This window comes from Balaenoptera musculus, chromosome 18, assembly GCF_009873245.2.
Source record: "Balaenoptera musculus isolate JJ_BM4_2016_0621 chromosome 18, mBalMus1.pri.v3, whole genome shotgun sequence".
Taxonomy (NCBI): domain Eukaryota; kingdom Metazoa; phylum Chordata; class Mammalia; order Artiodactyla; family Balaenopteridae; genus Balaenoptera; species Balaenoptera musculus.
Genome location: NC_045802.1, coordinates 21,918,114 through 21,941,738, shown reverse-complemented (window position 1 = coordinate 21,941,738; position 23,625 = coordinate 21,918,114). Strand labels below are relative to the sequence as shown.

The 23,625-nt window shown below is 37.3% G+C and overlaps 1 protein-coding gene across 1 annotated transcript in view; it reads left to right on the top strand.

Annotated features, from left to right (window-relative positions):
- The window catches only part of GTF2F2 (general transcription factor IIF subunit 2), a 154,931-nt gene that overhangs the window by 111,461 nt on the left and 19,845 nt on the right, over nucleotides 1–23,625 (top strand). Inside the window, exon 6 of the mRNA XM_036831843.1 lies at nucleotides 17,577–17,676. Coding sequence (XP_036687738.1) covers nucleotides 17,577–17,676 — 100 coding nt within the window. The remainder of the gene's footprint in view (nucleotides 1–17,576; nucleotides 17,677–23,625) is intronic.

Genomic DNA, 23,625 nt, shown 5'->3' with positions numbered 1-23,625 from the left:
GGTTTCACAGGTATGTACGTATGTGAAAACTTATCAAATGTACACTTTAAGTATGTGCAGTCTATTGTATGTCAGTTACACCTCAATAAAACTGTTTTAAGAAACAGTATCACAGAACCTTTGCTTGAGTCAGGTTTCTTCTCTGATAGTCTTGCCTTCGTTTGCTTTCACTGAAGATTTCTATTACAGTTTTTGCTAATGAACTTGAAAAGGAGTGCAGATCAGTAGTTACCGTGGTCCCTGACAGGTAATAGACACTCTGAATGTATTAGGCGGAATGTAATTGAGTAACACTGGATTGCTTTTCCTTCTTTAGTACAATGCTGTCAGCACTCGCCTCGCGGGTGCCTGTGGGAATACTGTTACCCTCCAGTATGTGGGCCATGAGTAAAGAACACGGGAGACGGAGCAGCCGCCTCCGGACTAAGGGCTGGCTTTACTGGAGAGGCGATGACCCAGGAAGGAGTTTGCCAGGCAGAAAAGGAGGAGTAAGAATAGAAAAGAAGGTGGCAAATGCCAGGGGATCCTCAGAAGTTCTAGAGGCTGTTTTGTTTGGGTAGCAGTCTGTCTTGCCTACTCCTCCAACAGCTGGTAGCTTTTTCATATTTGTTTCTCCTCCAGTACCTGACACTGGGCCTAGGTTATGTTAGGTCTGCAGAACCCTCTTGAATTCAGTATCATATGTACACTTACTGTACTCACATGCTGCTCTGCCCTTCCACTCACTGGAACTGTGTAGCTTCTCTTCATCTCTTGTTTATTGTTCTCCCTGACACCAGTCTCTCCTTACCCTGCTTCATTCTCCATATTGCTGCCAAAATTCATCTTCATTTTACAGTGAATCCTTTGCTGTAGTTCCCGTGTTTTAACAACTGATTCCTGATAGCTTAGTTTGGCATAAAAAGGTGATTCCAATCTAATTTGTGTGTCTTGAGCAATGCTGATGAAAAAGCCATTCAAGTAGAAAGTAAGGGCAGAGTCTGCTGTGGTGTAGTGTGCACAAGTCACTGGGCTAAATAGGACAGGATTAGAAAGTCCTAATCGAAATCTGGGAGGATAAATTGAGGTATCTAGTAAGTGTGGCTTTTACACTTTGATGTTTACACCAATCAAAACAAGGATAAAAACAAGCATAGCATTGCCTAGTATTTATTAGAAGTCAGTCATAAAAAAAAATGAAAATTCGCCATTTGCAGCAACTTGGAAGGACTTGGAGGGCATTATGCTAAGTGAAATAAGTCAGATAGAGAAAGACTGTATGATATCACTTACATGTGGAAGCTAAAAATTACAACAAACTAGTGAATATAACAAAAAAGAAGCATACTTACAGATATAGAGAACAAACTAGTGGTTACTTGTGGGGAAAGGGAAAGGGAGAGGGTCAATATAGGGGTAGGAGAGTAAGAGATACAAACTGTTAGGTATAAAATAAGCCGCAAGGATATGTTGTACGACAAGGGGAATATACCCAGTATTTTATAATAACTATAAATGGAGTATAGCCTTTAAAAATTGTGAATCACTATATCATATACCTGTAGCTTACATAATACTGTACATCAACTATACTTCAATTTAAAAAGTTTTAATTTAAAATAAAGGTCAGGATATAACTAACATTTATGTAACAAACATAATATGATATATTAATATAACATATTATTTATGTCACTAGAATTTAGAAGATACTAAAATATAAACATGTCTTTAGTTAGTTCCTATATAGTGGCAGTTAAAAGTTCTTAGAGGCCATGTAAATTCATGAGGAAAAGACAAAAACATTTGGGTTTTTTTCGTTTCCAGCCTTTGTTTTTATAAGATTAAGTAAGAGTATGTGGAATGCTGGATAATTTAAATTCTTTGAGATAAATCTAATTCTAGCATTAATCTTTTGTAACTGTGTTACAGAAGTTCATATCCAGCTTTTATTTTCATTCTTGAACGTAAAGTTTAAATTCTTCAAAGTTGAAACATAGGCAAAAATATTCTTTCTCACCCCTCGATTCATCTTCTTGATAGGGAGAAAGTGAGACCATATGGCCTGGAACCCCATTCACAATGGAAAGTCTGAAGCAGTGAGTCAATAGGGAGTCCTTCTTTCTCCCTTTGCCGTCCTAAATGATAGTCTAAGTGTCTCTCACTCTTCAATATCAGTACCACAGCAGCTGGTCCTAAACAGAGCACTCTCTCTTGAACCTAACCACTCCTCTGATTTTCCCCCCGGCTTCATTTGGTGCTAATTAATCTCACTTTTTAATTTTTCAAAGGTTGCTAAAACAACATGTTAAAATTTACCTCATTTTTTCAAAAATTCTCTCTGAATTCCAGCCCACATCGATGGCCACATCCTGCCAGGTATTTCCCGTCTATTATTCCAGCATTTATAGTTTCATGGAGTCACTAATGAAGTAGCCATTTGCTGTATTTGCTTAGTCACCATAGCAACAGTGTCTTGGTTCGTGTACGCCTGGGGAGCTTCTTACAGTTTGACATGATATGCGGCTAATATTTCTGATTTCTACTCAGAGACAACTGGAAATTTGCAGAATGGTATTTTTAAATTTGCTGAATAGAAGTTGTTTGATTCCACTGTTGTATTCTCTTGGCACCCATCACGTAGTCATAGGATCACAGACATTTTAATTTGGAAGAATGATTCATACTTGCAGTATATATCACAGGGACTGGCTAGAGAAACATTGCATCCATCATCATAAGCAGCTTATTAAATCCCTAACCTAAATATTTTTAGGAGTAAAAGAAAGTGATCAGAGGTTAGCAGTTGGGGCTGCTTTGATAATCTTGGATGCTTAGCTTTAAACCATTTTAAATAATTCTGGTTATAAGCATTCAAGCTACAGTATAATAAATGTGAAAACTGGAAAGTACTTCTCATCACAGTAGTTTTTCCAGTGTTTTATTGTCTGATTTCTGTTAGGTCAGCTTCTTTGAACTGCATTACCTCATTCGAATAATTCCCTTCCTACACACCCACTCTAAGTTCCTTCAGTCACCACTGAAACTAAGTTACATAAATCTATTTTCATTTTTAAAATGTGTTTTCTTCAGATTTCACATAGCGTAAACATGTACCTTGCAGAAAATACACATTCTCTAATATACATTATTTGGAGAAGACAGTGTAGCCTGTTTGTTGTGATAGAGTTCACAGTTTCAAGAATCTGATCTCATCTTAAATGATAAAAAATTATTGCTGTACCATCTGTTTTAAAATATGTAAAAGCTCACTTTAAACCACCAAGTTCATTTCACACCTAAATTGCTTTTATCAAACACACTCTATACTTTAACCCCTACCTTGCGAATGAGTGAGTGAAACCCACAGATGCCCACTTCCCTTTAGTCATCTATAATCTCATTTTGATCTGTATAAAAATGCAGCAAGCTCAAATCCTTACTAATTTCTTTCTTGGCTCTGAATATTGAACCTGAAGAAACATGGGCATGTTTTAGAATGTGTTTATTCAAATATATATATGTACATATACATACATACATATTTTTTTCACCTTTTCCTGCCTAACTCAGTTACTGAATGGATTCACGAGGAGACCAAGGTTGTATTGTCAGTTGCTATTTGATCATGTTACCTTGGATTGTTCCACGGACACAGATTTTGCCCTCGCCTTTAGCTAGTAACACTAGAAGGAACTGGGTGAAAGAGCTTGGTATGAAACCATGACCACAACTGGAAAAAATAATGTAGGAGTTTATGCTTTCTTACTGCTATTCAGCCTCATTCAGGATGTCTACCAAAGCAACATTTACAAAGATTAATGACCCAGATCATCATATCAACACATTAACAAAATAAAGTGGATTTTGTCCATATAAGTAGCCTGTGTAATAACTTGTATCATCCGTGCATGTTGATGATGCAGGAAATGTTTTTATACATTTGTTTGGGGCCCATAATAGTAGTCATTCTATGACTAACCAAAGCTACATGAAGAATAGCCTGATATCCCTAATGTTTTATAGGAGTTAATAGGCTATAAAATAGGTGACTAAAAGGTAAAGCTACTTTTAAATAGAGCTAGTAATGCAAGTAAAATGGCACATAGAGTCTAAATCCATAAAGCATCAATACTGTTTTTGCCCACATCTTGTTTAGAAACCGTTTTCCTATATGCTAAATTTACTGTCTTTGTACTAAGACCAGCTGTAAAAAACCTAGATTTGAATTGAACCAGGTAGTGTTTTATATATTTAGAAAAAGCAGACTGAAGCATTTCTATAATGCCTTCTTCCCTCTACTAATAGCAAGAAAAATTATTTTATTAAACTCATAAAATGATATATTCTTTTTTTTTTTCTTTTTTTAGTAAGTATTTATTTATTTATTTTTGGCTGCGTTGGGTCTTCATTGTTGCGTGCGGGCTTTCTCTAGTTGCAGCGAGCGGGGGCTACTCTTTGTTGCGTTGCGCGGGCTTCTCATTGCGGTGGCTTCTCTTGTTGCGGAGGCTTCTCTTGTTGCGGAGCACAGGCTCTAGGTGCGTGGGCTTCAGTAGCTGTGGCACGTGGGCTCAGTAGTGGCTCGCGGGCTCTAGAGCACAGGCTTAGCAGTTGTGGTGCACGGGCTTAGTTGCTCCGCAGCATGTGGGATCTTCCCGGACCAGGGATCGAACCCGTGTCCCCTGCATTGGCAGGCGGATTCCTTACCACTGTGCCACCAGGGAAGTCCCTCAGTTCTTAATAAATCTATCCATAGGCTCTATATAAGAGAAAATTTGCATGTTGGCCAGGTCATGTCAGTGTTCACAATTCCCCACCAAATAATACCAAACCAGAAGCCTATTTATCAGTCAGTGGATAGGTTTTAGGAGCTTAAAAAAGTGGGGATTGAATGTCTCTTGAGAGGGCTGGCAACATGAACTGACAAAATTGTGAAAATAGAAAACCTTAGTGTAATAACTGCTCTCAGCACTTTATCAATGTGGTGAACATATGAGCATTAGTGTTTCTGCTATGAAACTGAGTTAATTTTATTATATTAATGGTAACTTCTAGCAGTTTTTCTTTTAATTTTTAAAGAATTTTATCCACAAAGGTAGAACCTGTGTGAGACTTTAAGCTCTCAAAACCAAATTCAACTTAAAATTAATGAATACATTTCAATCCTTGATGAAAAGAAAAGGCTTTTGCATTCTGTTTATTAAATACTTGATTATTAAAGTGTTTTTAACAAGATGTGTATGATGTGATTCGAGACTAGTCAAGGGCTTGGCAACCCCCAGTACACCACGCTGAGCTGCCACAGTGACTGTTTGGCCCGCAATTCTCTCATCCCATCGTCCTCTGAGTCACACGTCCCCGTGGGATTCTGTGGGCTCTTGTCGTTCATGGGGACTCCACAGGGAAACAGAAGGCAGGAGTCAGTTCCTGAGCTGGGCAGGAGAGTTCAGGCAGCAGCAGCCCCTAGAATTAGTACTTAGGCAACCACCCGCCTCCTGTTGATGAAAGTGATCTGGGAGAAGAGATGGGTGGTGAAATCTGAGTGGCATGAGTGAAACGGTGATGTCAAGAAGATCTCTGAACACCGTCTAAATGGATCTGCCTCACACAAGTGTACGCGGGTCAGTGTGGATAAATGTTGAATATAAAATTCTAAACTACTCCTTAGCGATTATGGGCAGAAAGGGGCCCAAGTATTATTGTTTAATGTTTCCTGAAGGCATTAGCCTCTTTGGCCCATGAGGTAAAATAATGTGTATGAAATAATCTAGAGCTATTTAGAAAACCTAGAGAAAATCAAGGGGTCCTAGAAAAACCTAGAGAAAATCAAGGACTAAAAAGGTCCAGGAAGTGGAAAAATAGGGCCACTCACCTAAGTGAAATAGATATCCACAATAAAGGGAAGGAGAGGAATAAAACAGTTACTTCGTTCAGTTGCACCCACTATGCAGTTTGTCTGGAGGTGACCCTGTCTCCTGGGAAGAAAAATATTTACATAACCTCCTTGAATCATGCTTTAATATGATGAGGAAGATGGGGAAAGATATTTTTGAAACTAATATTTAGTTTTAAAATGGTTGTGAGGTATCTGCATAACTTAAGAAGATGTTCTGCTCAAATGCATTTTTCTACTTTTGTTAAACTCAAACTCATGTTCTGGTCACTAATGGTTGAAGGTCATATATGAGAGAGATTGATTTGAATGCCCTAAGGATTAACTCCAAAAATATTTTGACTACATCTAAAATTCAGTAAATTTTAAAAATCTGATATATAAACAGTTACCCAAAACTGTAAGCTACCATATTGCTGTGGTTAAATTATAATTAGTTCTAATTAGCATTTCCATGAGCATTACACATTTTACCTGCAGCTGAATGGCATTTGGAAAGAAATTTTCTTATCCTTGAAAATGTCAAAGGAGATCAAAGAAAGTGCTTTTTATCTGAGGTAGCCAAATATCCCCCATCAGGGTAAAGGATGAACACATTCCATAAATCTAATCAGTGAAGCAGATAATTATTAAAAGTTATGTTTATTCAAATAACTTCCATACATTTCTGTTTAGTGTGGCTACTGAAGTGATTACAGTCAGTAAAATAATAATAAAATGTACTGAATGCGTACCATGGGACAGGCCATTTATTAAGTGTTTTGTAAAGATTATCTCACTTATTTCTGTTGTTATAATTCTCATTTTTTCCCATGAGAGCACCAAGGTGTTGAAGAGATGACTAAGTTGACCAAGGTAACACCTAATAGTAGAGCTGGACCTTAAAACCGGAGTCTGGGTTCAAACCCTGCCATACCATGATATGGTACATTCTTTCTAAACTAAGCATTGTTCAGAGTCGTTCTGTGTGCCATAGGTTTGCTTTAATCTCTGACTTTTTTTTAAATGGGAAATTATCAGCATGAATCTGAATACAAAAGGTATTTCTTTGTTGCCTTTTTGAAAACAGTCATCCCTGGGTATCCATGGGACATTGGTTCCAGGACTCCCTGCAGACACCAAAATTCACAGATGTGCAAGTTCCTTATGTAAAATGGTATAATACAACTGGACCTTGTTATCCATGTGTTTTGCATCCTCAGATATGGAGGACCCGACTGTATTGAGTTATAAATATGGTTCCTAGTCCTTTTGATAGATAAGCTTTTACCCGCCACCCTGGGAATCATACCAAATTTTTTTTTTTCTTTTTTTTTGGCTGCGTTGGGTCTTCATTGCTGTGCGTGGGCTTTCTCTAGTTGCGGCGAACAGGGGCTACTCTTCGTTGCAGTGCACGGTCTTCTCATTGTGGTGTCTTCTCTTGTTGTGGAGTGTGGGCTTCAGTAGTTGTGGCACGTGGGCTCAGTAGTTGTGGCATGCGGGCTCTCTAGAGCACAGGCTCAGTAGTTGTGGCGCACAGGCTTAGTTGCTCCACGGCATGTGGGATCTTCCCAGACTGGGGCTCGAACCCGTGTCCCCTGCATTGGCAGGCAGATTCTCAACCACTGTGCCACCAGGGAAGCCCCCAAATTATTTAGGCTTTTTACTTTTCTTGGAGTATGGAGAAGGGAAATAAAATGAAAAGTTCTTAAAAATGAAACAAGTATTTTTGTCATTCATCATCCATTGGAGTTTAGGGTAATTTCATTTCTAGCATAAAAAGAGTAGCTAGTTGGACATGTATTGAGAAACAATAAATGGTCCCTGATTAGCTAAGCTTTTTTCCTCATGTGTTTCTGCTTTGTGCCTGTACCAAAATATTGACTAGGGTATTTGATTAACAGGAAAAGCATAAGCAGTAAAGGGTTTCTTACATCAAATGCTGTTGCTTCCTTCTGCCCCCCCCCCTTCACCTGCCCCCCCCCTTTTTCCCCTTCCCTATCACACACACTCTTACTCTGAAATCACAACTTCCTAAGGTAAAAAACAATTTGCTTTCATGAGATGATATAAGAAGTCATGCCTTACTTGGACTAAAGAAAAAACACATTGCAAAGAAAAAGTTTCAAGTGACCAAAGTTTATAATTATTTGAACAAAATCTCCGGGCAGTGCAAACCTTAGATACCTTGTTGCTTCCCAGACTCCTACGAACCAGTTGCATGTGCTGTCTTCCTGACCCACTTCCTCCCATTTGGACATCTGTAGTACTTGCATGCAACCAGAGCACTGGTGACTGGGAAGTAATGCTACTGCTTAGGCTAAAGGGATCAACTGAAGATGCCTTCAAGTTCAAGATAATAAGTAAATTACATAAGGAAGGACTATGAGAGAAAAGGAAACTACATAAGATAGTAAAAATGTTCTGGCCATCAGGTAAGATATTTATATTTTGGACTGTTGAGTGGAGATTCTGTGTTGTTTAGCTAACAGATTAGGTAAATAGATACTCTCTGGAATGTTGGTGATATATGCTCTTCCTGGAGAAGTGAAAATTTGATTGACAGTCTTACAGTATATTGGTGAAAAACAAAAAATTAGGCAAAAATTAAACCAAGACACATAAAATGTCTTCATTACACTGTCATTTATTTTACCTTACCCAACACATACCAAAAACTTGCGGATGGCTGTTGTTTCTAACGAATCTAGGAGAAAACAAGGTCCATTGTGAATTATCATTCCCTCGCCAGATGTAGGTCCCTTCCGAACAACTTGCTAGCTAATGTAATGGACACGTTTTGGACATAATATATTTTCTTAAATAGCTATAAATATTTTAAATTGAGATAGTATATGTTTACCAACTTGAAAAGACATCTGGATTGCTTCATTATGTTTAAGATGCAGTGATATAAGAGCACTGGACAAGGAATCTTGAATTTTTTTCCCTTTCTGACAAGCTGTATGATCATGGGCAAGTCACCCTCATGCTGGGGCTTAATTAGTGATTTGAATTATATTACTCTCATGTAGAAGAATTCAACTCAGCGTTAAGTCTTTCATTAAGAGGGAGCTGTTAGGACTCACCAACCTAGAGAACAGACTTGTGGTTGCCTGTGGGGGGTGGCGGGCGGGGGGAGGATTGGGAGTTTGGGGTTAGCAGATGCCAACTAGTATACATAGGATGGATAAGCAACAAGGTCCTACTGGGTAGCACAGTGAACTATATTCAGTATCCTGTGATAAACCATAATGGAAAAGAATATGAAAAAGAATATATATGTATATATATCTGTAACTGAGTCACTGTGCTGTACAACAGAAATTAACACAACATTGTAAATCAACTATACTTCAATAAAATTTAAAAAAAAGACAATCATAGGGAGAAGGAAAAAAAGAGGGAGCTGTTAGGTTGAATCATATGAAATTGCTAGTTTTATAAAAAGCCAAAAAATGATCAAAATTCTGTATTATACGGGAGATATTTTTTGACTGTTTGAGCACGAGCTAAAATGCCCTCTCCTAAGAGCAATCTAGGAGAGTCCGTCAGCCAGCTCATGGATCTCAGGATGGCAGCGTGGGATTGGAGGTGCAGGGAATTGCAGGTCCTTCAACAAAATTGTGTAGTTTTGATGCCAGTGTTTATGACGCACTTGTGTCATGGCTTTCTTAGTTCTAGTTATAATTCTTAGATCTTTGCTGCTGCTTTGCTTAAAACAAAAAACAAAACCCCTGGTATATAGATATACGGATCAGAGGACTGCTAACTGGAGGCCTGGTATAGCTAGTGTATGTGTTTTTTGGTTTTGAGGGGGTTTTTGTTTTGTTTTGTTTTGGGGGAGGAGGATTGCCCTTTTTAAAAAATTGAATTAGTTGGCAGTGTCTAATGAATGATTTCACATAAAAATCTGACTCTGCATTTTCTTGAATAATTAGGCAACCTGGTAATAGCAGTCTTACGCTCCTGCAGAGTAACCTGGTGCTGAGGACTAGTTGCCCACTTGGAGTGGAGCTTGTGCTCTGTTTCCAGTTCACCACAGCCCTCACCTCTCCCTGTTACTTTCTCCTTTACTTGACAGGCCCCTGGAGACATTTGCATTTGCGATTCTCTTGCGCTATCCAGTAGAACTTCCTGCAATGATAGAAGTGTTCTTTACCTGTATTGTCCAGTATGGCAGCCACATGTGGCTGTTGAACACTTAATGTGGCTGGTGTGCCTAAGGAACTGAGGTTTTAATTTAAATTAATTTAAAGAGTTGCATGTTGCTAGTGGCTACTGTGTTGGACAGTGCAAGTAGATAATGGAGTTTTTCCCTTTATTGGGTGTTTCCTACAGAGTGAACATTAAACCTTAATATATTTTACAGTCTCTTCTCTTAAATGCCAGATCTAAATGTTAGCATATATCACTGTAAGTCTTATGATTTTACATCCAAATTACCATCTCTGATTAAATGCAGCCTAAAACCTTTCTTCTTCTCATCCTTTTTTTCCTCACTTACCACGTTTATATTGCATGCCCATTCTAGGCCATAGGGATATGAGCAAGGTCCCTGTTTTCATGAAGCTTACAAATAATTAACAAATATTTCTAAGAGATACTTAATTTTAATATTTACCATCTGTAATCCTTCTAGTAGTCCTGCCAGGTAAGGGTATATTTGATTACTCGTCAACTGCAAGTGCTAAAATTTTTTCAAATCCACATTCTAATAGACTAAAATGTTTTACTATTACTATTCCTGTGAGAAGCTCTCTGTCCTATTGAAGCTTCCTATAAATGTACTATCTTAAAACTAGGCATCATCAGAACCTTTTTGTATTAGTAAATCAGCTCAGCATACACCTGGTTATTCCCTCACCTGGCCTTTCTCCCAGCCTTCTGTCCACCTGCTCCCAAGCTGGACCTTCTTCTGAAACTTGTCTTTGTTATCTGACTTAGGGCCCAGTGGGTGTTTTCACAAGCAGTCCCAGCGCTCCGGGCTGTTCCTGCTTCTCCTTGCCCAGAGACTTTTCTCTCTCACCTGGCAAACGTCAGCCTCCTTCTCCCCCTTGGGAGGCACTGTTTACCTCCTTCACTGCTTTTACTCTCTCCCTTCCAAAAATGAAATCAGCATCTTAAGAAAATTTACCTTCTTTTGTGAAACCTGTCATTTTAAGAATAGCATAAATTGCAATCAAACACAGCTAGAGCACAAAGGATAGATGAATGCTAAAATAATTATATTTACATTATAAAATGACTCCTACATTGGCAGCTGCTGATGGAAACATTTGTCATTCAGTGTTTTTGTAGTTGTTTAACTCTATAGTTAATAACCAGATTAGCAAGGCAATATTACTTAGGGTATTTTGCTTAGGCAGGAGAATAGTCTATATGTATAAAGTCAGGCATTATTGGGAAACTTGTTAATATGGGATTCAGCCTTTTCCTTTGTGATCTAAAAACGGTGTCCAGTAAAGGTCATTTGTTCATTTGCTTAGCCAATATTTTTGAGTTACTTTTACATAAGAAGCATTATATGTAGCAGTGAGGTAAACAAAAGATCTATTGACTAAAATTTGTAGACTTCTTTTCCCCAATCTGCCAACAGCTTAGAGCAGTAGAATTTGGCTTTTTTCTGTTTTGTTAGATCTTACCGGTGTTCATACTTTAAAATATTTGGGGGTGTTTATGTTACTTTTTTTAATGAATTTTATATTTTCAAAATATACTAAATAATTTGAGAATTGAATTCCCACTGTAGTGCATAAATCTTAATAAAGTATAATGAAGATCTTTAAGTAACTTTAATAAGGGTGATTATGCACCATGATTATAGCCTAGTGACTAGTGACACTGACTTAATAGGAATATATTTTTCAGTGTTATAAAGGAGAATGTGCTCTTCTTTCTGTGTGTGTGTGTGTGTGTGGAATTAGGCTAGTTGAAGGCAGGTTGATGAGCATCAAGGAGAATTAAGGTTTTTTGAGATATAATTGATATACAGTATTATGTAAGTTTCAGGTGTACAACAAAGTGATTCACAATTTTTAAAGGTTATATTCCATTTATAGTTATTATAAGAGAATTACTTATTTTGATCTAAACTCAATAAGCTTTTAATTAGAGATGGTCTTCTATTATATGGCCTTTTAGGGACTATATAGATTAACTGCTTGAACCTTTGGGTTAAAAAAAAAAATCTGAGTTCCAGTTCTGTTTTGCCTCCTATAAGGAGAAAGCAAGATTGAGAAGATGTAGGTAAAGCTTTTAACACAGTTTCTAGCAACATAGTAAGTGCTTTAAATGTCTGTTATTTGTTATAGTTGTCGTTTTATTAGTGTTTAAGCTCTTGGGTCATGTAGCCCTTGAGCTTTTTCTTTGATGGGAAAAAATGAGAGATAAAACTGACTATTTTTTTATTTTTTAAACATCTTTATTGAAGTATAATTGCTTCACAATGGTGTGTTAGTTTCTGCTTTATAACAAAGTGAATCAGCTACACATATACACACGTTCCCATATCTCCTCCCTCCTTCATCTCCCTCCCTCCCACCCTCCCCATCCCACCCCCGCCAGGCGGTCACAAAGCACCGAGCTGATCTCCCTGTGCTATGCGGCTGCTTCCCGCTAGCTTTCTATTTTACATTTGGTAGTGTATATATGTCCATGACACTCTCTCACCCTGTCACATCTCACCCCTCCCCCTCCCCATATCCTCAAGTCCATTCTTTAGTAGGTCTGTGTCTTTATTCCCATCTTGCCACTAGGTTCTTCATGACCTTTTTTTTTTTTTCCTTAGATTCCATATATATGTGTTAGCATACTGTATTTGTTTTTCTCTTTCTGACTTACTTCACTCTGTATGACAGACTCTAACTCCATCCACCTCATTACAAATACCTCCATTTCATCTCTTTTTATGGCTGAGTAATATTCCATTGTATATATGTGCCACATCTTCTTTATCCATTCATCCGATGATGGACACTTAGGTTGCTTCCATGTCCTGGCTATTGTAAATAGAGCTGCAATGAACATTTTGGTACATGACTCTTTTTGAATTATGGTTTTCTCAGGGTATATGCCCAGTAGTGGGATTGCTGGGTCGTATGGTAGTTCTATTTTTAGTTTTTTAAGGAACCTCCATACTTAAAACTGACTCTTTAAATAATAATTCTAGAAAGACTGGTAATTCATTGAGTCCTAGTCTTCTCAGAATGTGAATGTGTATTCTAAATTGTCCTGAAATGATGGTAATAATTAGCAACACGTATTTTTTTTTAATGGTTTGTAAAACAGGGCCTAGCTGTGTCTAAATGATCACATAGTAATATTTTTCTATTACTTCTTGAAAATAACACCATGTTTTAAAATTTTCTGAGAAAGTTAAGACCCAATTTTGTAAATGGTTGGGACAGTAAAACTTTTAGCTTCCTCCCAGTCCAGCATAAAACCTCTGTGTGTAGTTTGCTGTTCAGTTGTACAAACCAGATATTTCCAAATTATATTATTTTGTACAAGCCTAGTTTTAAACCTCATTTTGACTTTGAAGGCATGTTGAGGTCAGTGATGTTTAATTTGGTGCTTTGTTCAGTGATGAAGTGGAGTTGCAAATTGTTCTGACACTTCATGAGACAATGTTAAATGAATTATTTAATGTTAAGTAAAGAACCCTGCTAAATTATTTTAAACTACTCAGGTTAATTAAAGTATTTTAAGATTTAATTCGTTAAGAATATGTTATATTTTCAGTCCATAGATTAACCTTTTGAGGTGTTTTGTTTTGTTTTAATCTATTTATTTATTTATGGCCGCATTGGGTCTTCGTTGCTGCGCGTGGGCTTTCTCTAGTTGCGGTGAGCAGAGGCTACTGTTTGTTGCGGTGCGTGGGCTTCTCATTGCTGTGGCTTCTCTTGTTGTGGAGCATGGGCTCTAGGCATGTGGGCTTCAGTAGTTGTGGCACGCTGGCTCAGTCGTTGTGGCTCGCAGGCTCTAGAGCGGAGGCTCAGTAGTTGTGGCGCACGGGCTTAGTTGCTCCGCGGCATGTGGGATCTTCCTGGACCAGGGCTCGAACCCATGTCCCCTGCATTGGCAGGCAGATTCTTAACCCCTGCACCACCAGGGAAGTCCCACCTTTTGAGTTTTGAATCATAAAGATATCCTCTTTTAATTAAAACAAAACCCTTAGAGTTGACCTTTTAAATGTATAATAAAAAGGTTAAATTTTAATGTGAGCTTTTTATTTTTAAAAAGGTTAATTCAGTGTTTTCCTTTATATATTTAAAAGATTAAATACTTTGAGGATAAAAATGGCATGACACTCTATGGATGATGAAATTGGCTTTTAGAACTTTTGTATTAGAAAGGAAAGTATGCCACATGAACCTGAATCAGGATGCAGTGGCTGAAAATAAATTCTAGTGTAAGAGCATGACAAGAATAAGCTACCGTTTATAAAAATGCACTTACCTGAACAAACTGAAACCCCAAGGAATTTTCAAATTGTGAAGTAATGGGAACAATCATTTAATGTAGAAGGAAGAAGCTAGCGCATGCCTCCCTCCTTGAATGTCTCATAAGATCAAATTGTGGAGCAAGGTGATTGAAGCAGGAAAGATAATTTAGTGGCAGCATAACAGGTAGATTACCATTTAGAGAGGCCAAACCCCTGAGAACTGATCGCATTAAGGGGATGGGGCTAAGGTTAGAGCACAGAGAGGTGTTCAGAGACAGGTTGCCATTTGGTTGTGTTCCCCCCCACCCCCGCCACTGCTTTTTTCAAGGAGTTACACATGCTTAGTTCTACCTCTTTGTAAACATTCCTATATCGGTCTTCAGTCATTCTTTTCTCTCTAAACGTTTATCTCTTAGTCACTTTGAGACGTCTTCTCAGCTTGGAGGAGTCATTTCTGCCCAGTCTTTTTTGCCTCACCTCTTATAAGCTTGGATTGTCCTGCTCCAGCTTACCCTCAAGTGCACATCTTGGAGTTAATCTTTACTTCATAGCAGCACGCAGTCAGTTGTCATAATACCAACCCCCTGTCCCTCTTCAGTCCTGCAGATAATCAGTTACAGATAAGCGTTTGTTTAATGTTTGTCTTCCACTAATCAAGTCTTTTCTTCACAGAGAGAGGCACCCAGTAATCATTTGCTGGATGATTGCCTGTAAGAGGCTCCTTCTAAAGTCTGGTCATGGCACAGCTGCAGCCACGGGGATGCAGGTGTGGGAGAACAGTGGAGTAAGCTGGAGAGATACCAGGGGCTTGATCCCAGAGGGACATGCAGTCATGTAAAGGAGCTTATGTGTCACCCAAGAACAGTTAAGAGGCCGCTGAAGGATTGTTAGCCCAAGTCCATCTTTGGGTGGACATCTCCCTTCTAGACCTCTAGCTAGTGCCTTCTTCCTGGTTCGTAGAAAGTATATTTGGCCCATGAAAAACAAAGTAACAAACTACATATGATTTATGGTTACATATACAGTAAGTTTCTAAAGACATTTCTAAAGTACTTTTTTCATACTTCATAAAATAATGAATTTATGTATTTAAAGGATATATATGGATTTATGAATAATTGGAAGAATTAAAATATTTATATTTTAATACAGAAATGGCTATACTCAATTTGGGGATCATTGTTAAAAATAAAACCTGTAGTATTTATAGCTTTCAAATTAAAAAAGCAATTGGTAGATATTTAATATCTTCTGAGGAATTTGGTATTATATACCTAAAAATAGGCAGAAATAAACAGAGAAATAACTCCAACCAAGTAATTAAATAATAAGAATGTTATAAAAGCAGGTACTTTTTATACTGCAAGTTGTGCCTTTGAAGGAATTTTATTTTATTTTTTTAACGTCTTTATTGGAGTATAATTGCTTTACAGTGGTGTGTTAGTTTCTGCTTTATAACAAAGCGAATCAGCTATACATATACATATATCCCCATATCTCCTCCCTCTTGCGTCTCCCTCCCACCCTCCCTATCCCAACCCTCTAGGTGGTCACAAAGCACTGAGCTGATCTCCCTGTGCTATGCGGCTGCTTCCCACTAGCTATCTATTTTACATTTGTAGTGTATATATGTCCATGCCACTCTCACTTTGTCCCACTTTACCCTTCCCACTCCCCGTGTCCTCAAGTCCGTTCTCTACCTCTGTATCTTTATTCCTGTCCTGCCCCTAGGTTCTTCAGAACCTTTTTTTTTTTTTTAGATTCCATATATATGTGTTAGCGTACAGTATTTGTTTTTCTCTTTTGAAGGAATTTTAAACGAAAATTTTTAGTTCCTGTTCTGTTGAACCAAAGAATTTGAAGTCCCATTAGAAGAAAGTAATATGATGTTCAACATATATTATTTTTAAATGACCAACATTTTTATGGCTTTCAAACTAAGAAATGATATTTCTTTTTCCTTTAAGAAAGTATACTTCCTTTTCTGATTATGAAAGTGATAGATGCTTATTGCAGAAAATTTAGAAAGCATATGGAAATCTTAAATGCATTCATTCTGATCTCTTTCTTCCCATTCTTTCATGTTAAGTTCCATTTTCTTTAAAAACCCACCTTCTTTTTTTTGTCTGTATCAAGTAGGTAATTTTATAACATGGTTCTCAGTTTCTTTGCTGTGACCATTGCATCTCACTAGTTCCTTCTGGGTTCATTTTACTTTTTGCTGAAATGAATCCTTGAGTGGGTCTCTCAGTGAGGATCTATGAATGATAAACTTTGTACAAAAATACTTTTATTTCACTCTTACTCTTCAATTATAATTTAGCTAGACATGGTTGGCAATTTTTTTCCTATAGTACTTTAAATATATTCTTGTATTCTGATATCTTGCTGATGAGAAGTCTAGAGGTACAGTGGTACCTTTTGTCCTTTAAAAAATAGTCACTTTGATTAAAAAAAGAATATTCATTTTGAAAGCTACACCATTTTCCCCCTTAAAACATTTTTTAGATTTACTGTGCTCATATACCAAAGAATTAATTTTTAAAATAAGAAATAAATGGTTGAATGTGAGTCACTGGATATGGTAATATTTAGTCCAAAACAAATTCTCCTAAGATTGCTATTTGAATATATATATTTATAATATATTATACCTAGTGTCATAGGTTTATTTTATGGCTCTTTTTCCGTAAGTGATATTTTTAATTATATTTTAATTTAGATGGGTGGGGTCCTACAGTTGGACAACCAATGCTGTCCAATAGAAATTGCTGTGTTGATGGAAATGTTATCTATATGCACTGTCCAGTAAAGCAGCTACTAGCCACTAGATCCTGAGTGCTGATGTGTCATCTTTTTATCATACTTCTATCTCATCAAATGAACAGAAGTTTTGGATTAATACCTTGATTAGTTTTAGACCATATAACTTAAGATAATTCATTTTTACATGCAATTTTTTTTCCAGAAATTTAAAGCTGATTAGCTTCTTTGTTTTAAATCTTAAAGTTTGACTGTAAAGTATAGGTTTAGAAGGAAGTTGTAGAATTAAATGATATGGTTTGTATGTTTAGCTTATGGTCTGGTTTCTACATTATTGCCATATTCAGTGTGTTTTTGAAGTATTAAGACTGATGTATCTTCTTTATATATTAAGTATTAAGACTGATGTATCTTCTTTATATATTAAGTATTAGTCTTGAAGAATTATAGGAATAACTCCTCAGGTTTCACTCCAGTAAACAAGTAAGTTTGTTAATAATGCCTTCTGTTTTTCAGATTACAAATAGAAGAATCTTCCAAACCTGTAAGGCTATCACAGCAACTAGACAAAGTTGTGACAACTAATTACAGACCTGTTGCTAATCATCAGTACAATGTAAGTCTTCATGTCTTTCTTCATTCTGTTCTGTCTTTAATATCACAGACTCTTAGGTTTTGAAAGGACCTCGGCAGTCACATACCTTGCTGTCAGGCGCTTGAGTTATCCAGACTTAGTGAGGAAGATAACAGTTTGCCAAGCATAGAAAAGATGTTCACTGTGTATCCTAAATCATACGATGAGAAGAAGGCAACCGCTGTTCAAATGACTCCTCAAAAGTTTTTCAAAGAAATAAAACACTTCATTTTTCAATGTTTCTAATGTTTTAGTGTCCTTAATAAATATTAGTTTTGCTGTTTTTTCTCAATACCTTTATAACGGAGAGTTTTTAACGTTTTTGACAAAAAATTTTAAAGGTCATGAAACAATGATAATTTTTCCCATTGATTATTAAGATTGCTTTGCATAGTTTCAGCTTTTACGGGCATTTTTACGGCCTCACACTATACCATTGAAAGCAAGGACTGTCTCTGTGTGTGTGTGTGTGTGTGTGTGTGTGTGTATTTAAACCTTTTTTATTGAAGTATATATACTATATTTATTATATATATACACAGCATATATATACACACACACAGTATGTATTTTCTGTGTGTATAAAAATAGTATACACACATGTATACATATTATGTGTACTTTGTGCCAGGCACTGTTCTTACTATTGTAACTACTGCTATTATCCTTATTTTACAGATGAAGTAACTGAGGCACAGAGAGGCTAGCTTACTTGAGGTCTTACAGCCAGTAATTAGCCAGTCCAGGTGTTGAATCAGATAGTCTGTTTTAAGAGCCTTACTTTTATTTTTTTTTAAATTGAAGTATAGGTGATTTATAATATTGCGTTAGTTTTCAGGTATCCAGCAAAGTGATGTGGTTATACACATTATAGGTTATTACAAGATACTGAATATAGTTCCCTGTGCTATACAGTAGGTCCTTGCTGTTTGTCTGTTTTATATATAGTAGTGTGTATCTGTCAATCCCATCCTCCTGATTTATCCCTCCCCCTACTTCCCCTTTGGTGACCATAAGTTTGTTTTCTGTGTCTGTGAGTAGGAGCCTTACTCTTAATGAACCACTGTGCTGTGTTGTTGTACATCATTAGCAGTGCTAAACGGGCTAAGGGTTCTGGGTCTTGAAGTACCTGCAGTGTCAGGAGAAATGTGATGATTTTCGGAAAATAAAACGAAACCTAAGTTAAGTCAAGTAGCAATTAAGAGTTGATAACCTGTGTCCTAATTTGTTGCTTAAGATTCCCCTTGATACTGAGTTTAGGAAGAAGTAAAGACTCTTTAAGACTGGCCTTAAGTTCCAGGCTTATTCAGTGATGCAGATAGTATCTGCCAAACCACGGCTTTATGATATTTGAATTTCTTTTGGTTATTTTATGTGAAAGGTAGCAAATGCAAGTGCCTCCAGGACCAAGCAGGCATCTCTCTGGGTGGGATGCTGAAATTTAAGAAGGTAAATGGTAGAGACTGATGAACTGGAGTGTATGTGCCCCTTCTAAAGACATTCAGATGTTAAAAATTGCTACACTGTGTGGATTTAGTCAAGCAAGTCACAGTTCAGCTGCATCCACGCAGGCTTCCATTTTATAGCCTCTGGTTATGTGTCAGGGGAAAAGTAAACTAAAAAAGAGGGTAGGCAAGATAAGTGGGGATAAACCTAAGTATAAGATAATCCAAGAGAGGTATTTTTATGATGTCTGTTGATTGAGACAAGTAAGTACAAGTCTCCTTCTTTGTCCTCTTCTCTTCTAGTCTTTTCTACTCTTAGATGGGAATACATACAACTTTCTGGAGCCAAGTGGAAGTAGAGAAGTAAAATAGGATAGGTCTTACTTGTCTTTGCCTCTCTTCTTCATTAATAGGCTTCTCCTGTAGCCCCTGACTATGCTTTTTTCTCCACTTACGGGTCAGGCCTCTGTATACCCGTTTCTACTCTTGTGTAAGTTGTTATTGCGGTGAGGACAAGAAAGACCACACCTTCCACAGGCTATAAAAAGATACAGCCTTTCTGGAGAGAAGTTTGGTAATTTGCGTCAGAAGCACTATGAAAGGGTGCATCCTTTGATCTAGCAGTCTTGTGTCTAAGAATTTATCATAGTAAGACAAGTGGCCAAAGATGTATATGCAGTAGTGTTTCTCCCTGTTGTTTAAGATAGGAAAAGGTCAGAAACAATTGTCCCCAAATAAGGACTAGTTCAGTACTTTAAGCTGTTATTTTCTGATGGTAGGCTCTAGAGTGATTTTATCCTAATTTTCCTCTTTATGAAATCTTTTTTGAATGGTTGGAATTGTCACAGTGAGCATGTATCGTCTGAATTGTTACAGTGGGCAGTAAAACTTTTCTGTTGGGATGGGGAAGGGAAGAAAGCTAGGGAAGAGTGTTAGTACTTAGCCATGACAATGTCCTACCACAGTTCTCTAAGATTTGTCTTCTCTCAACAAAAATAATATTTTTTAAATGCCTGCTTTGTGCCTGAGATACCTACTCTTGGTGAACCAAATAGATAAAATTCCTGTCTTCACGGAGCTACCACTTCTTTCAATTTCTCTGGTCATGCCTTTTTAGACCCCAGTTGGGGTATCATCTATATTTCCTTTGACCTAGTGAGTCCACATTTGTATATTATAATTGTTTTTTCTTAAATTCCATTACAAGGGTCCCTCTTGTTATACTACCACGTACCATCATTTCTGAGGCAAAAAGAAAATCTCTCTTAGGTCAATCAAAGCTGGCACCTTTGCTAGTATTAAAGCTCTGACCTCTATCTAATTCATATACAGAGTGACATTGGCACTATATCTACCTGTCAGGTATAGAAGATACATTCCAAATGTCATTTTTAGAATGTTTTTCATTGCTTTCTTTCTACTGCTAAAATAAATACAAATATATTGTACATTCTAAACCACTCGTTAGGATATAAAGCTATCACATCTCAAGAGGGAGGGGCTATGGGGACAAGTGTACGCATATGGCTGATTCGCTTTGTTGTGCAACAGAAACTAACACGATATTGTGAAGCAATTATACTCCAATAAAGATCTATTAAAAAAAAAAGAAGAAAAAAGCTATCACATCCACTTGAAAGACTCTTTTTAACATTAAGTGACATTTCAGTTCATGGTAACAGCCTTTGTTAAGGTTGTCATAGCGTGAATGAGTCGTTAATATTAATGTAATTACAGTGATGAGTCATATAGTAATCTTTGATTAACAAAGATTGACTGTAACTTAACCACATTATGTTATTTGAATGTTTAGTGAATTTTTTCCATGGGAGTGTATCAAAATGGATGAAGGCACCTGCATAGCTTTTAAAAGGATATTCAGTATTATAATGCCAACTGTAAGAAGAGTGTAAAACTTTTTTTTTTAATAGTAATCTTTTTTATTTATTTATTTATTTTTATATTTATTTTTGGCTGTGTTGGGTCTTCGTTTCTGTGCGAGGGCTTTCTCTAGTTGCAGCAAGTGGGGGCCACCCTTCATCGCGGTGCGCGGGCCTCTTCACTATCGCGGCTTCTCTTGTTGCGGAGCACAGGCTCCAGACGCGCAGGCTCAGTAGTTGTGGCTCACGGGCCTAGTTGCTCCGCGGCATGTGGGATCTTCCCAGGCCAGGGCTCGAACCCGTGTTCCCTGCATTGGCAGGCGGATTCTCAACCACTGGGCCACCAGGGAAGCCCTAAAACTTTTGTTATTGTTGTCAGGAACATTAATTTTTAAGTGATTGAGAAACATCAATGTAGTTCATTCAACAAGAATGACTTAGAGGTTATGTAATCAGTATGTTCAATTTTATTTATTTACCTTTAAAAATTTTTTTAAACTTTTATTTATTTATTTTTGGCTGAGTTGGGTCTTTGTTGCTGCGTGCGGGCTTCCTCTAGTTGTGGCGAGCGGGGGCTACTCTTCGTTGCGATGCACGGGATTCTCGTTGCAGTGGCTTCTCTTGTTGCAGAAGACGGGCTCTAGGTCCGCAGGCTTCAGTAGTTGTGGCATGCAGACTCAGTAGTTGTGGTGCACGGGCTTAGTTGCTCCACGGCATGTGGGATCTCCCCAGACCAGGGCTCGAACCCGTGTCCCCTGCATTGGCAGGCAGATTCTCAACCACTGCGCCACCAGGGAAGCCCGGCATTTATAATTTTAGTCAGTGATTATTGTTTCAGTAATGATGGTTGAACAGCTCTATACCACATCCACAATGGATTTTCAACATTTGGTTGCATTTTAGTCTTGAATAATTTGTTCTTTATTTTGAAAGTAAAATTGTATATGACGGATTTTTTTGGATTGTAAAAATTTGTAACTGGAGATTAAATTTAATGTTCTTTCTGAATTGACATTTATTTCTATGCAGCTGGTTACACAGTAGTCTGTGGTCATTGGGGGCAGATATAAGATCAGTAATTAAAATTCATATAATATAAAAGCTATTTCTAGTCCAGTAACTCTCCTACTAATATTTTGTGGTAGCTGCTAAGAAGTTAGAAATATGACTGCTTTGAGTGTCATTTCCTTATAATGCCAGTACAAAACAAAATGCCCAAAGGGAAAAGAGCTAAAATGAGAAGAAATAGCATTATCTCAAAACAGTAGTCTTCTCCTAAACAGACTAGTTCATATCATTTGTAGCTTATTTGTAGAATTAATTTTATCTGTAGTACAAAGTTGTAAGTGCAATATTAAGATTGCCATTTCTACACTGTTTGGCTTAAAAAAGAAAAGTTACCTCAGGGATCTTAGTTTTGTCCTGAGTATAACAGTTATTAATAACTAAATGATCATGGAAGTCATTTCAGTCCCTTTTTATAATTACACATATATTGGAACTACCTGATACCACAGAGCAGAATTTGAGTAATGAGCCTATCTTGGACATTATAAAAAAATTTAAATAATGCTGTACTGCAGAAATTTTGTTTTAAAACAATCTTTTCTGTAGGTTATCCTGTAGTACAGGCCCTGAGGGCATTAAAGAGATATATGTCTGGGTTTTCAGATTACACTTCTAAGTGTTTTTTTTTTTCTTTTGAAAATATTTGATTGATTGATTGAAGTATGGTTGATTTACAATGTTGTGTTAGTTTCAGGTGCACTTTTAAGTGTTTTTATTTCACTAGTCAAAAGTAAAGTTAGGCTGCACTGTCCCCTGGGTTATTGAGCCATTGATAGACGTGGTTAATACAGAAAGACAAGCATACAAGTCTAGTCTGTTTTCTCCGCAATTTAAAGAAGGAAAGCAGCAATGTTAAATGCAGTGTTTTGAGATTGAAACATGTAAACCAAGATTTTAAAAAAAATTTCTGTGTCAAATTGGTACTTTTCTCACTACTCATTAACATTACAAATCACAACCTAATCTGACTCTTAATCTTATCCTCAGTATTTTTTTAAATATCTATTTATTTATATTATTATTTGGCGGGTCTTAGTTGTGGCACGCAGGATTTTTCGTTGCGGTGCACAGGCTTCTCTCTACTTGTGGCGCAAGGGCTCCAGAGCGCATGGGCTCAGTAATTGCAGTGCATGGGCTTAGTTGCCCCGAGGCATGTGGGATCTTAGTTCCCCAACCTGGGATCGAACTGGCGTCCCCTGCGTTGCAAGACGGATTCTTAACCACTGGATCACCAGGGAAGTCCCTCATCCTCAATATTGATTTTGAAGTTCCTTTCTAATTTATTCTAAATTCTTATCTTCAGTCCTTTTGGGCCTGACATATGGCTTTAGGGTTGGGAAAACTTGATAACAAACACTTATGTTTTTCTCTCCACTGCCAACTAGAATGTATGCCCTCTCTGAACTGGGCTATCTTGCTTTACCAGCACGTTTCTTTACTTGAAAACATTTTTCTTGTTCATCTTCCTAGCTTCTCGAGTCATTTTACACAAGGAAGAGATGGCTAAAGGTGGAAGCTGAATATACCATAACTTCTGT